Genomic DNA, 14443 nt, shown 5'->3' on the forward strand with positions numbered 1-14443 from the left:
GCCTCAGAGCTGCCCCCCTGCCCGCCTACCCCATCGACAGTGGTGGAGATAGGAACAGGGTTGAAAAAAGATACTTGATTAGCAACAGCCTGACTCTGTGTGTGTGTGTGTATGTGTGTGTGTGTGTGTGTAGGAGAGAAAGAAAGGATGCGAATGAGTGTCAGGGTGACTGGCGGGGAGCAGGGTTTTCGGTTCTCCATTGCATTGTACTTTCTAAAGTCTGCCCCACCTCCATCGTGGCCGCAGGGACCCAGAATCCACCGTAATTGAATGTGAGCTGAGGCTCCGCGTTTCCCTCCGGCATCTTCACTGAGAAATCAAATACATTCTCCACTGAAGGACACTGCACGCAAAGAAACAAAACTAAACTTGGCTAATTTTCTGCTGTTTACTCAGAATTCGAGCTGTGTGTAATGGCTTTGTCTTTTCATAGGACTCTCTGGATGTCTGCATCAGTGGGGTTGCTGCTTCAGAATATAAGCTCTTATGGAACAGGGGTTTCCTCCGCCCGGTAATTCACTCATTGCAGCCCTACATGCCTTGGGATGTATAATAAATAGTTCTCCATGAGGAGGATCCTAGGGTTATAAATAGGCAGTCCAACGGGCTGCGGTGGGGCGGTCTTAAGTGCTTTGCTGGATTGTGAAGACAGCCAGCGTCAGCCCAGCCGCAACCTGCCAGCTTACACCGTTCAGAGCTTGAGTAAGCCAAACGACGTGAAGCCAGTCCCATGGCTCACTTGGCTTGGGTCAGTCACGTTGACAAACACCGAAGCACCCGGTTGCAATTCAAAGACTCCTCCCAAGTGAATGGATTGCTGCCCGCACGGTTTGGAGGAACTGTGGGTATTTGCAGCTCTCAGTAAGATTCTCTCCGATCCACCTGGGGACTTTAGGCAGAGGCTGGCTATAAATGGAGCTTGACTCGAAGTTTCCCGATTGGAACAGAAGGTGACTTGGGCGTAGATGTAATAGAGTCCTTGTCTTTTCACGGCCAGCTGTTTCCCGTTTTCGAGGGTTACCAAGTTGGTGCTTAGGGTGTAGTATCCTTTGGGGGCCCACTGGAGAACTGTAATGGAGAGGGGAAAAAACCGTGGTCAGGTGGAGCGTACATGATTCAGATTCTAACGGACAATATGGTTTCGTGTTGGATACTGGCTTCACATAGGAGTGGAAGTTTGGGTCGTCAGGGATTCTGAAAGACCCATCCAGCCCTCAGTCTATGGAGGAGCTACGGCTGACCGATCAGCATGGGTTGCACAGTCAGACGGAGCTGGGTTCCCATCCAGGCCTTATTTAAGCTTGGGCAAGTCAATCTCCCTGAGCCTCTCAGTTCCTTACCTGTAACACGGGGCTCATATTACAGCCTATTTCAGAGACATGTGAAGATTAACTCAAGTAACAGAGCCCAGTGAGTTTCCTTCTCCCCTTGAGAGCTCTTAAAGCCAGTTTGCCCTTGAACTTAAAAGAATGTGAATGACTTAGAAATCCCAGGTCATAAATCACGCCTTCCAAAATACTCAAAGTCCTTGCTAATACTAACTCGTATCTCGCTTTCCTTGAATTTTCCAAAGTCGAAGACTTGCCGATCTCTCTTGCTCAGCTCAGCACAGAGAAAAGACCCCATTTCTTCCTACCTGATCATGCTCTTGCAAACCCGATCCGCCTCCCACAGCAGGGACTAAAATTAGGCAAGGAAGTATGAAAATAAACCTGTCATTTCACTGTGTGTTTTGATCTCCCATTGTAGTGGGCGCCACCAACTTGAAAGTGCCTGTATTCTTGTGGCTAAGCTGAAGTACCCACCAACAATGTGCCATTTTTCTCGCCTGAGATGTTGACTGGGTTCAAAGTAGTGTGTGCAGCCGATTTCAAATCTCAGCCCCCACAGACAGCTAGACTGCCGGGGGTGGAGGGTGGGGAGAAGTGAAAGTATCGATGCATTTGCTTCCTTGGGCTTTTATTTGAGCTCCTATTTGGTGCTCTTAGGCCTATCAGGGTGCAAGACCCCACCTGCTAAGACTCATCCTTTAGTAATTAGGAAAGGCATCCTGCAATGCCTGACATTTCTTGGGCCTCCAGATCACTCTAGAAATGCTTCATTATGATGTTTTCGCTTTTGGACCATCTGATTGAGAAAACACGGGCAGGTTCCCTATCTTTGAGTCCACAAAGTTTAACTTTGTAAGTCCTTACCTAATTTTCATCCTTGCTGTGAGATGTAGGGCAAGTTTGGAGCAGCGTGACCAAGTAGATCTGAGAGGCTTGTGGGGTAAGAAATGTGACTTTCTTCTCACCTGATCCCCTGCAGACATACTGTGATGCGGACTGTCAACCATGCTAGGACCAACAGTCATCATGGGCCTTTCGGCAGAATATGTGAGCATTGTGAAATGTATGCAAGGCGAGCTATTCTTCTAGGAGGTGTCTCTGTTGCTGGCATCCATCCAATCTGGATGAGACTGTATCATGTGGATGACCACCCTGGACATACCAGATATGGTTGTGATATTCTCCCATAAGTGTATTTTATGAGAAAGGGGTACTTGGCAGAATTATTAAATATTGTGGGGTAAGTGTTATCAAAAAGGGCTTTATGTTGCTCTTCTGACAGCTAAACTGCAGTGAAGTAGCTAAGGAATGACACCTTACGTTTCTATAGCGCTTGACAGAATAACTTTCTTCTATATTAGCTGATTTGATGCTCAGAGTCACCCTGTGAAGTGAGACAGGAAACTGCTGCGAAGGTAAAGGGACTTGCCCAAGGTCACCCAGCAAGTGGTAGTCATGCTTCTTAAATCTCAGTGTTCAACAACTTTCTATCCAGTGCTCGTTACTCCTGTACCATGATCCAGGATAACTACGTATGCATTATGCCCACTGAGAAGCCCAAGCCACCTCCAGGATGAGGTCCTATCTCCTTTCCTCTCTCTCTCTGTGTCTCTCTCTATATCTCTGTCTCTCTCTGACACACATGCACGCGCACACACACACACACACACACACACACACACACACACACACACACTGCTTAGAACTCTGCTCCAGAGCGCTGTGTTAAAGTTTTCAAAGACTGCTCTGATGCTCTTGGCCTGCATTTATGTAGACAGGGGATTTTATGCTAGTGTGCATGTTTCCATCCATTTATCAGATGTGCCATATTGTCCAACACCAGCTATCGTGAGGTACAGATTTGGGGGAAAAAAATCTAAGGGCTAGAATCATGGCAGAACGTATACGGAAAGAAAATCATTGAGAGTTGAAAAGATTACAGTATGTCATCTGTTGTTACTTCATTGGAAAATCTAACATCCTGGCATCTATTGATCTTTGCAGAATGATTTTACCCTTAATTTCCCTGAGGTTGGCCCCAGTGAAGCTGGGGCTAATCATACAGGGATTGGCAGATGGCAGGAAATACCCCTTGAGGCCCATTTGCATATAGTGAAGAGGGGTTAGGACGAGGGATGCTCCCAGTTAGCAGGTCACTACGTGCCATCTCTTCCGTGTTATCAGAATAATGGTCCCTCCACCCAGTAATTCATCATTTAGAATCAGCCACAGAGCAAGAACCTAATGAGAACATCGGGATTGCTTCCCACCTCCTTTTGTCCCTTCAAGTCCCATCTGTGCATTTGAGCCTACTTTGAAGACAAGGGCAAGTGCACGAGGCATGTCTGGGTAGCTTTGTAAATTGGCCCCCGGAGGAAGATGGGAGCCTAATTGTTAGGCTGCCTTGCTTTAGCCTCCTGGCCTTCCCCCTCGGGTGGCTGATGCTCAGATGCTTCGGACTTACCAGATGCTGTTTTACTACTGGCCTCACTGATGACATGTGCCGCGATTTGAGGATCCTGATCACCTGAGATGAAACCAAAGACCAACTGTCAGGCCAAAGAAACACAAAACTGGCCACAGAACGATTTGGTCTAGTTCTGCAGCTGGGTCACAGAGACTGTACTTAAATAGGTTATGTGAAAGGAAGGATAAGATGGCCTTGAAATCCCTTGAAACCAGAGGGAAATGTTGGTTTCTAAAATCTGAACAACTGAGTCGGCTCTTTACACCGAGCCCATTCTTCCACTCGTCATTCAGTACTTGACTCCGCTTTACATAGACTGACACAGGCTAAAGAAAATGATCTTCATTAAACACATTTTGAATCTTGATTTTAAGAACAACTCCCATCCATTGGTCATCTTAGTGGGCCCAAAGGTCGTGTCTGCACACTTAGCTAGTAAAATGCTTATGGTGTCTGATTTGGTCAAGCACTGGCCACAGTGTTATATTTACCTCTAATTGTTGCTCATGTAAAAGGTTTGCTCCTTAATTACACGTACTGAATCTCCTAAGTGCGGACACGGTGTGGAAGTTGGTTTGGTTTTTTTTTCCAGTAATGAGCCTGGAGCTGGACACTTTGTAGGTGTCCTATGAATAACGAGTCAAGCTGCATGACCTAAATGACCAGCTTTGTTAAGTGTATCATTTTCCCAAAGACTGCTAGGCAGCACCCACATGAACTGTTTCCTCAAATTTCACAGCAATTAACAGACAACATGGTAGCACTCAACATATTTACAGTCATTCTGAAAGCAAAGCCTTCATGGAAATCAGGTGACCCTTTGCATCCAAACCAATGATTAAAGCAAGCTCTTTGCCTCAGAAAACAGTATCTGTATCTCTGTATGTATGTATATATTTCTTTGTGTGTATTAAATGTACGCAAGCCATACCATCTTTTACGCTGACTTTGCGCTATAGCAGTTTATCTAACAACACCCATCTACCTACACTCCATTTTCCCCATACTCAGCTGCTCGGGTCACTCCAGGCATTATTGTATTTGGTTTGGGGTGCTACATTCTAAAAAGAACAGAGAAAGTTAGTGTGTCCAGAAAAGGACCTAAACAAGGACAAGAAAAAGCCTGGAAAGGGTCATAGGAGAAACAGTGGGAGACACTGAGAAGGTTTACCCTGGAGAAGAAAAGGCTCAGGGGCCATGACTGTTGTTTTCAACATATGGACAGCTGCTGTGTAGAAGAGGAATTATATACTTTGTTTAGCATGGCTCCAAAGAGCAGAACTCGATTCAGTTAGTGGAGATTAGAAGAACAAATGTCAACTCCAGAGGAGAAAAGCCTTCTCTCGAGTATAGAGTAATCTTATTATTATAATTATTAGGGCTTTTCAGAGATGGCCCAGGCTGCTTTATGAGCTAGAAGGTGTCTAGGCATGTTTGATCAGACAGTCAATGGTCAGTGCTGTTGTGAAGGAGATTCGTGATCCGGGGATGGTGCAGGATTTGAGAACCGTCAAGGTCCCTTCCACCCCTGGGATGTTTGAGATGCTCTGACATCAAGAACAGGGCAGAGAACAGAGCTGTCACACTGAATCACTCCTGGGTCTCCGAGGCTCCCCTGGCCGTGTTTCCCCACGAAAAAACTGTTCTCGTTGAGTGATGAATGACACCGCTACCAAATGCTGACCGTCTTGTCATCTTATCCTCTGTAGGTGGTACTAGGCTGTTTGGTTGCTTTGATTAAGGTGTTGAAAATAATGTGATTTCTTCATACTTGGTATCGTCAGCACTAAAGGAACACAGGCTTCACTATAAATATGTCCATACAACTCCTTTCTAAATCACAGGCACCAGAGAAGGTATTGATGTGGCAATTGTGTTCCTGTTTTATTTCCAGGGCTACAAGTTCCCTGATCCAACACTGGGTTGTTCAGTATGATTGGCCTAAAGCTTCCTTTTAGTTTTTAAGTATTTATAGAAATGGTAAAGAGCAACCTACCTTTGTGCATTTCAAAGATTTTTTCTTTCTTCTTCACTTCTTTGCTTTGCATTATACCCTAAAATAAGAATCAGGGCAAAAGGTCATTTTGACAGGAACCCTGGCGGGGGCTTTGGGGGGAGGTTTCATTCATTTGGCACCTGCCATTACTCTGTTGCCTGTTTCTGGTGAAGATTATCATATAGACTCAGGTCCTGTCATTAATTCCATCCTACCGATTAGGAGCCCATGGCTTTGACAGATGAGCTGACAGCCCAGAAAGCCCAGGGCTGAACCTGGAAACAGGATCTGGGCTTTATTATCTTCCAGTGTTCTCTCCAGACCAATGACTGCCATCCTGACCCCTCCTATGACCCCAACCTCCCTGGCTTTGACGAGTAAAATAATGCTGAATGGGGAGCAGATTCTACCCTGGGAACTGGTATATAGAATATTATTAACATAAACCATGGTGTGTATCTATTAGAATAAAACTGGTCTGAAATCTCTTAGGAAATGGAAATAGTAAGTTTGACCTTGGGAAGAAATCCCAGACTATGAAAAGATCCTCAGACTTTTAAAAAAATTTTTGTTGTCCCTGTCAATGGACTGAAGAGATTCTCTTGTTGCTGGTTGCCTTGTGTGGCCCGTTCTTACTTAGAATCATCAGCGCGTATAGGAAACTCAGGTAATCTCCCAATGCGGCTGATATTCCATTCCAAGCCAAACGCAGCACTTCTTAAGGGGTTTCTTCTCATTAGCAACTGCAGGAAGGCTAGAGGCACCTAAAGAAGCTATAGCAGAGAGTACCATCTACACAGACTGGAAGGTAATAAAGGCTGCTGTTGCCGTTTTAAAGATTTAAAGATACTGAAAAAAAGGCACGGTGGGCTTAACGGGCAGGCATGAGGTCACCCAAGGAACCTGAGGCTGAAGCCGACAGGAGAAACTGAGATCACGTTCCGAGGCTGGGCTTAACGCTGTACTCTGAGCACAGATAAGGAAGGCAATAGTATTTTCACGTCTTCTGATAATCAAAGTCCTGTGTGCCTTCCAGTTCCTGGAATCAATTTTCTACAGCGCCCTTCCTTTTCGTTCCTCCCCAATAAGGTATTAGTGTTGTTACTGCTGAGGGGTTCCTTGTACGCTCGGCTTGAGTGCCAGATGTGAGGGTGTAAGTCATGGAGCCTAACTGGGAGCCCGCGCCTCAAAACTCTCACGGGGCCCAGAGCTTCAACTTTCCACTTGAGCTGAAGTGTGGCAGTGTGAAAGTGCTGCAACAGGAAAGTGTTTGTGAGATAACAAGCAAACAAATGAATATTTCGTGTCTTTTCAAAAGATGGAGTGTGGTGATCGAGGGTGAGATACTTTTAGGCTAGGTGGTTGCACTGGTGTCAGGGCTTGGCCAACATGAAAATGTGAAGTCAGCAAAGTTTGCCCTTTATGCACCCGGCCTTGCCTTTCTGTGAACTCTGCCCCAGCCACACTCCCCAGAGCCTTTTGACCCCTCTTGCTTCACTCCCCACCTCAACCGAAAGACTTTTGAAAGTTGACTTTCAGAAAATCTGGGATTAGTTATTTCTCTCTTAGTGGGAACTCCATGTGGCAGGGTTGGATAGCTTGACCTTTAACTCGAAAAGGAGATGCTTTGACCTTATCAAAGACACCTCGGGCATTGGCGAGCAGACAATCATGGAACTGATCATTCTAGCAGGGAGCTGGGGGAGGGAGAAAGTTTTAATGTGTAATTATACTATTTAAAATGCCGCCTTCATCTACTCTAACATCGCCCCGAATCCCATCTTCCACCCAGAGTGACAGCTTGGTGCGACCTGCCTCAAGAAATAATGAGTTCCCCGTCACTAGAGGTGTTCAAACAGAGATTGAGTGACCTCTGGGTAGCGGCTGTGGGGAGAAGCAGCAGCTCTGGGTTGATAATTGGATCTGATGATTTCGAAGACCCCTTCCTGTGATTCAGGCCTTGGGTTGTTCTGGACCAATCAGACTGTGACCCAGAAAGAAAGGCTGCTAACATTAGCTAAGAATATAAATAATCCAGTTTGGGGGTTATTTTGTAGTTGGCCGTTGGGTTAAAAAAAAAAAGTCCAAAATATTGTTTTAGAATGAGAAGTTTCGGGGAATGGATATTGGAACGGGGGTCAATCGTTGGAACAGGACTGGGGAGCTGGAGTACTTTGTGTCTGATTGTCGTGCGCATCGTTGGTGCAGATGACGTTGACTCGGACTCCACCCCGCAGCACTGGAGGCAAGGGGCGTCCTCTGTTGCACGGAAGGAGCCCTGGCGGACATGCCTGAGAAGGTCTGCCTTTCCAGAGTATGAAACTTGGGAGCTGTCACTTTTTTCATGCAAGCATAAGCAAAGAGGCCAAACTGACTTTCTTCCTTACTTTTGTCCTGGGTAGCTGATTTGGGAAGCTTTACATATCCAAACTGAAATACAGCCATGAGGAATTGGCAGTACAACTGTAAAACACTCAGGAAGAAAGAGGGAGGGAGGGAAGACACCAACAGCCACTCTCACTGCCTTTGGGGGTAACTGAAGTCTGATCACATAATTACAGGATGTCAGAGCTGATAGTGCCCTGGCAGATCATCTCAGCCCTCTCATTGGATAGATGAGAAAAATGAGGCCCAGAGAGGTGAAGTCATTTGCCCAAGGTCACACAGCCCAGCACATTAAATATGCTACTTGGATTATTAAGCGTTGTTCTCAAAGTGGCTTTATTCCCATTTAAATTTGCAACACCTTCCAATACCCTGTAATACTGGCCAGAAGCCTTGAAGAACTAGAGAAACTCAAATCGTTTTCAGGCCTTGCAAATAAAGAGTTCGGAGTCTTTCTCTAAAACCTAGATTAGTGTAAAGAACCTAAAAGCCAGCAACAGATTTGAGCTTCATTCAGATCCCCGTAGGTGACCCAGGAATAAGCTTTCAGAGTCCTCACTACTGGATTAAAAATGACACACCGGGGACAGTACAGGAGGACAGGAATAAGCTCAGAACTAAGCTCTCAGGTCCTTCACTCCCACATGTGAGAGCTAACGCCTGTTGGTTTCTCCAGATACCCACCCACCTGGCACAGCGCTGCCCTCAGCCTGGATGCGGCCTCCTAGTCACGACCCCCAAGTCCCCGGAGGGCCCAAGGTATCTGACTCAGTGTTCTGAGGGGGAAACAGGCAGAAAGGCTTCTTGCTGTTCTTCTTCTGGAGAAAGAGTTCCTACACCCCTTGTCTACAGCGATGGAATTAATGTTGTGGGCATGTCCTCAGTAAACGGTCTAGAAACTCTTGCTTTAGGTACCTATCATAGGCCACTGCAGTTACTTCATGCTGGGCACCGGTCTGTTGGGCTAGAAGGCTTCAGACTTTCTGCCTCAGGTCTTGATTGGCCCTAGAGGGGACTGACTCCATGAGCAGGTGGTATGATACAGGGTCTGGTTCGAGCGGTACTGAGACAGTCCATCGCCAATCGCCCACACCTCTCCTCACAGTAAAAGGAAAAGATTTCACTTACATGGCACCTGAAATCCCATCATGAGAGAAGCGTTCCTTCATATGTTAGAGTCTATCAGTGTTCAGAAGTCCCCACCGCCCCCAGTAAAGGCAAACCCTTAACCTGTGGCCTGACAACGCTGCAGTGGCCAATGGTTATCGCTTCTCTGGGAAATGGGGACCAGACCCTGGGTCCACAGTGGGAAGGCATCAAGGTTTGGATGGAAAGATAAGAAAATGCAAAAAAACAAACGTGGTAGACTTCATCCTTTCCCCTGAGGCATCTGCATGTCTGAGCTCATGTGCATGTGTGAATGTGCCCGTGAGAGTGTGTATCTTCCCCAGAGAGAGTCTCTTTTGTTCTTCTTAAGGGCATTGCTTTCAACGAGCACACTTCCAACTTTCCTTTCCCTTTTAACCGTAGGCTTTTGGCTTCATTTTTGCTTTTTTGATACACATACCCATATATACATGTATGTACACATGTATGGCGATATGTATCTATAGTATATATATAAAACACATGTTTAAATTTTACATGGTCACGTTTTAGTGTCCCAACCTAGCAGGTTTTCTCACCCAAAACTTTTCAATGACACTTTTCCCAACAACTGAGGTCCTTACCGTGACCAGGTCTTCAAACCGGCTTCGAATTTCCTCACAGTTCAGTAATGATAAGGACCCCTCTCCTTTGCTGCATCGCTGTATCGTTTTCATGAACACAAAATCTTCATGAAGATTCCTTTCATCTTCTATCTATTTATGAAATAACAGGGGCATGAGACACTGTACTTCTGTCTGCCTCTACAATCACTTCATCGCCTCAACGACATGAGGAGGACTTTGCAGATATAAATGGGGCATAATAACAAGTTACTATACTGGATTACTGATATCTGGTATTAGCAGTTTAAAAAATCTACAAAAGCCAGCAAAGAAAATGTCATGTGGTCTGCAATGCTAGGTAGAAATCACAGCTATTCTAATGAAATTTCATCACAAAGGGTACTTTTTCCCGTGTATTGTAGCAGCAACGTTCTCTAATGGCCATATTTCCCATTGCTTCAGTAATGATTGGTCATTATAAACACAGTCTATAAAATAGTTTTCTGCTGAGCTAATTTGCCCACTTAGTTTTAGTGTTTGTGTTGCAGTGCTCTGGTGAAGGTAATTTGCAATGTGTATCAATAACTTGAGTTCTAATTACACCTCTCTCTTTTTAAGTTTAGTATTTGCAGAAAACATTTTCATTTTTAAAGAAATCATCTTTCATTCCCAAAGGTAATGAGATATTTTATTTTCCAATGTCTTAGAATAAGTAAATATATGGAATTCACTTGTTTAATCAACTAATTCTGTGCTATTTTCTTATATTCAGATTACATTTTTAGAGTCAAAACAAGATGCAGCTAGCCGTTGGCTTTCACTGTCATTAAGAGAACACCCAAGTGCCAGGGTAAATTTGAATCTACCCAGGTCAGTATTTCCCCTAGAGGCTAGGCTTATGTCCAGGCATTTGATTGGCAGAGCCCAGCAGACCAAACACAAACAAACAAACAAGCAGACCCAGAACCCTGCTCTTTTCTCAGCAGTGAAACCTAAAATTTGGGTAACCCAAGAATTGCCTCAATTGTTCCAGCTCCACCTTCTCCCGATAGAAAACCTCCTGGTCTTAATTCAAGATTGGCATCCCGATAATGGCCACTCGCACATCCCTGAGAAAACGCAGTCTTCAGATGCTGTGCATCCACAATTCCCACATCTAGACTTTTAGGAACAGCCAAGTAATGGACCAAATTTCTCCTTTTCATCTATGATTGGGATTTTTTCAACACAGCCAATAATGCTTATGAGTGGAGGTGGGTAAACGCATGGAAACAGGATAAATCCTAATGGTTCTTTTTCTTAAGAATGCAGAACGACCTGCTAACTTCCTCCACTCTTTTGTTCTGTATGTCCAACCGTTTGAGAACGTAAAACATCTCAGCGGGAAACTGAGCAGCTTGCAACTACAATCAGCATTTGAAGAATTATACAGAGAACGCCGCTTTCAGGGACTTACCCATGTCTGTGCTAACCTGAAACTATGCATTTTCAGCTCAGATTGATGCTTTCCTTGTCTAGTTGGAGATTTAGAAGAAAAACAGTTGTCTCCATCAGAAAAAAAAATAGTTTACTTTTTAAGCAAAACCTTAGCAAATCATTATAGCTCATGCCTACATAGTGCTTATTTTGTGCCTGGCTCTGGTCTTAGCTTGAATTTAATCTATGAGGTGGGTACCATTAACATCCCCATTTCTCAAATGTGGAAACTGAGGCATAGAAATGGCAAATAACTTGCCTGGGATCACAGAACTAGTAGGGGACCGAGTCAATATTTGAACCCAGCAGTCTGACTCCAGAGCCAAGGTTCTTGACCAGAGAAAAGAGTAGAACATCTCACTAACTAGACCACAACCACTACGCCACAAGACCACTTATCTATTTGGGTTCTTACCATTGTCCATCATTTGGGTAGAACTAAAACCAACCAACCCACACATCTATAAGAACCCCAAATTTAGTTAATAAAGGCCTACGGTTCATCTTACCTTGTCCAATCTTCTGTGAAGATACACAGCAAAAAGCGCTGACCCAATCATCTGGGTGATAAGAAAAACAGTCAGTAAATACATAAAAATTTTCATACTGACGGGTGGTCCAGTGGCCACAGAGCGGGGAGAAGGTTGGCTGTACGTTTCGATCATGCTGCGTTCGAGTTGAAGTGATGTCTTCTGACCGAGAAGGTGGCAGAGGCAGCATGAGAAGACTGTCAAAGTGGCCACCTTACTCAGGATTAGTTAAGAGCGCACAATCGTCGCAGCCCACACTTCCTGGAAAATGTGCTTCGCAGTCTTCTCTCCCGGCAAAAAAAGTTACGTAAAGGTTTTTTTTTTCTATTTTTTTTTTACCTACCCATATCATTCACTTCCAGGCTTTCCCTTTCGTTAGTAAAGAAGAAACAAGTTTCTTCTTCCATACATTCATTCTTGCCTTGAAATGTCATAGACTTCTTAACAGACAATGGCAGTACTTTCCTATCGCTGTCTAACGTTTGGGGTTCACCAGTTTCAAGGAAAGAGCCAAATGAATCCACCAGCAATAGAATTATTTCAATTTCAATCTTACTAATATAAATCGGGAACCTGGTAGATGGGGAAAGAAAGAAACATCAACAAAAGCTTGGATTGATTTTGCGACTGGCTTCCCACTGGCTAACTGCTTGTTAACATTTCTTTCATCTTTAAACCCAACGAAGTCCCGGCGGCTTTTCGAGGCAAGTCTACATGGCATAGAGCAAAAAGGAGTGCTGACAATTAGTAAAGAAAATTTAGCTGGAAAGATAATTCAAGAAAAATACCCTTTTCCAAGGCCAAGAGAAGTAGGGTCTTGGGGTAATTCAGGCCAAAATTCTGGGATTGAAGTTAAAGTAGGAATATTAGCTTGATCCAGCCAAGTTGTCTGTCTACACTGTTCCAGTCCATCAGATAATTGTTGATGCCAATGTATCCGTTTGGACTAGGGAAAATAGGCTGCAGTTAAGAGACCTGAATTCTAGCCCTTAGTGTACCAATAAATTGCTGTGGACCTCGAGCCTATCACTCTCCCTCTGCAGATCTCAGTTTCCTCATATCCAAATGGGCAGTTGTACCCACCTTGCTTATCCTCTAGGTTGTTATGAAATCCTATGTGCATGAAAGATGCTTGAAACCCGTTAAGATATAGAGAAACACTCTCATCTTGGGTTTTATGCTATTTGTTTAGCCTATGATGTGAGTTTTCCAAATAATTGCCAAGTCCTTACATACTAGCAAAAAACAAATGAACAACATCAAAAACACCCAGCGTCTTGACAACGAATTGAATTATTGAAGTGTGTAGAATTACGTGTTTCTGAATGGCTTTTGATGGTCTTATCAGATGGCCTTCGAAATAAAAGTAGCTGTGGAAATCCCTACCCCACATCCCAACCTGGTCTAGAAACCATGATAAGATTGCTTTGGTGATTCCTATAAGATTGTTTTGAGACACAAATAGGAAATGTAACAAACTCCTCTGATAGGCATGCTATCTGCATAGTTACCACCTGCTGTCTTCCCCTCCCACGCCCCAGCATCCTGTCCTGGGCGCAGATCTCACTACATCTGCCAAGTAGGTGGCTTCAATGCATGTGATAAACTTTGATCAGTCAAGTCAGAGGCTTCAGTTCTTAGACAAGGAACCTTAGTTCCACTAAAGGAAAATTATCACAAGAACTAAAAGGGGCTCGAGGACTTCTCCAGGAGCAGCTTCATACCATGACAGCATGCCAGAGCTGCAAGGACCCTGTGTCCATCAGATCAGTCCAGCCCCGAGAGAGAGGTCGCTGAAGGGACCAGAGTTGCCGACAATGCCACGTTTGTTCACGTGACCAACTTCAAGAGAGAATTGTCCAATCTCCCTGCCTCCACTTCCTGACTTCTGCTTACAATATCCCCCTGAAACTGCTTTCACCATTATTAGCACAATAGTTTGGGCTGAATACTTTTTATTTTTTTTAACATCTTTATTGGAGTATAATTGCTTTACAATGGTGTGTTAGTTTCTGCTTTATAACAAAGTGAATCAGTTATGCATATACATATGTCCCCATATCTCCTCCCTCTTGCGTCTCCCTCCCACCCTCCCTATCCCACCCCTCTAGGTGGTCACAAAGCCCCGAGCTGATCTCCCTGTGCTATGCGGCTGCTTCCCACTAGCTATTGATTTTACGTTTGGTAGTGTATATAGGGCCATGCCACTCTCTCACTTGGGCTGAATACTTTTTAGAGTTAATTTTCAGTGACCTTTCCAGTAGTCTGTTGACCTATTATTTTGTTGTCATCCTTCTGAAAACTCTCCCATCTTGCCTCTCAGAATCCTTCTTCATGCGATTCCTTTTTCCCTTGTACCTCTTAAAACTTTGGTCTCTCCCATCCTCATGCTCATCCCCTCCCCTCTTCTCATTCTACATGTTTGCCTTGGATGGTTCCCATGCATTTTCATGGTTTTCACTATCACCTTCATAGTGATAAACCTCAAATGTATAACTGCAGCTACCTCTGAATGTGTCCACTTGGATACCCCCAAACCACCCCAT

The 14443-nt window shown here is 44.5% G+C and overlaps 1 protein-coding gene across 1 annotated transcript; it reads right to left on the bottom strand.

Annotated features, from left to right (window-relative positions):
- Nucleotides 1-589: 589 nt before the first annotated feature.
- CD40LG (CD40 ligand) lies at nt 590-12032 on the bottom strand. The gene is made up of 5 exons (XM_060138110.1): nt 11877-12032; nt 9910-10041; nt 5795-5852; nt 3796-3858; nt 590-1068 (listed from the first exon to the last, which is right to left on the bottom strand). The coding sequence occupies exons 1-5, from the start codon at nt 12030-12032 to the stop codon at nt 692-694; spliced, it is 786 nt and encodes a 261-aa protein (XP_059994093.1). The 3' UTR covers nt 590-691.
- Between the last annotated feature and the right edge of the window lie 2411 nt (nt 12033-14443).

The sequence above is a fragment of the Lagenorhynchus albirostris genome, chromosome X (assembly GCF_949774975.1).
Source record: "Lagenorhynchus albirostris chromosome X, mLagAlb1.1, whole genome shotgun sequence".
Lineage (NCBI taxonomy): Eukaryota > Metazoa > Chordata > Mammalia > Artiodactyla > Delphinidae > Lagenorhynchus > Lagenorhynchus albirostris.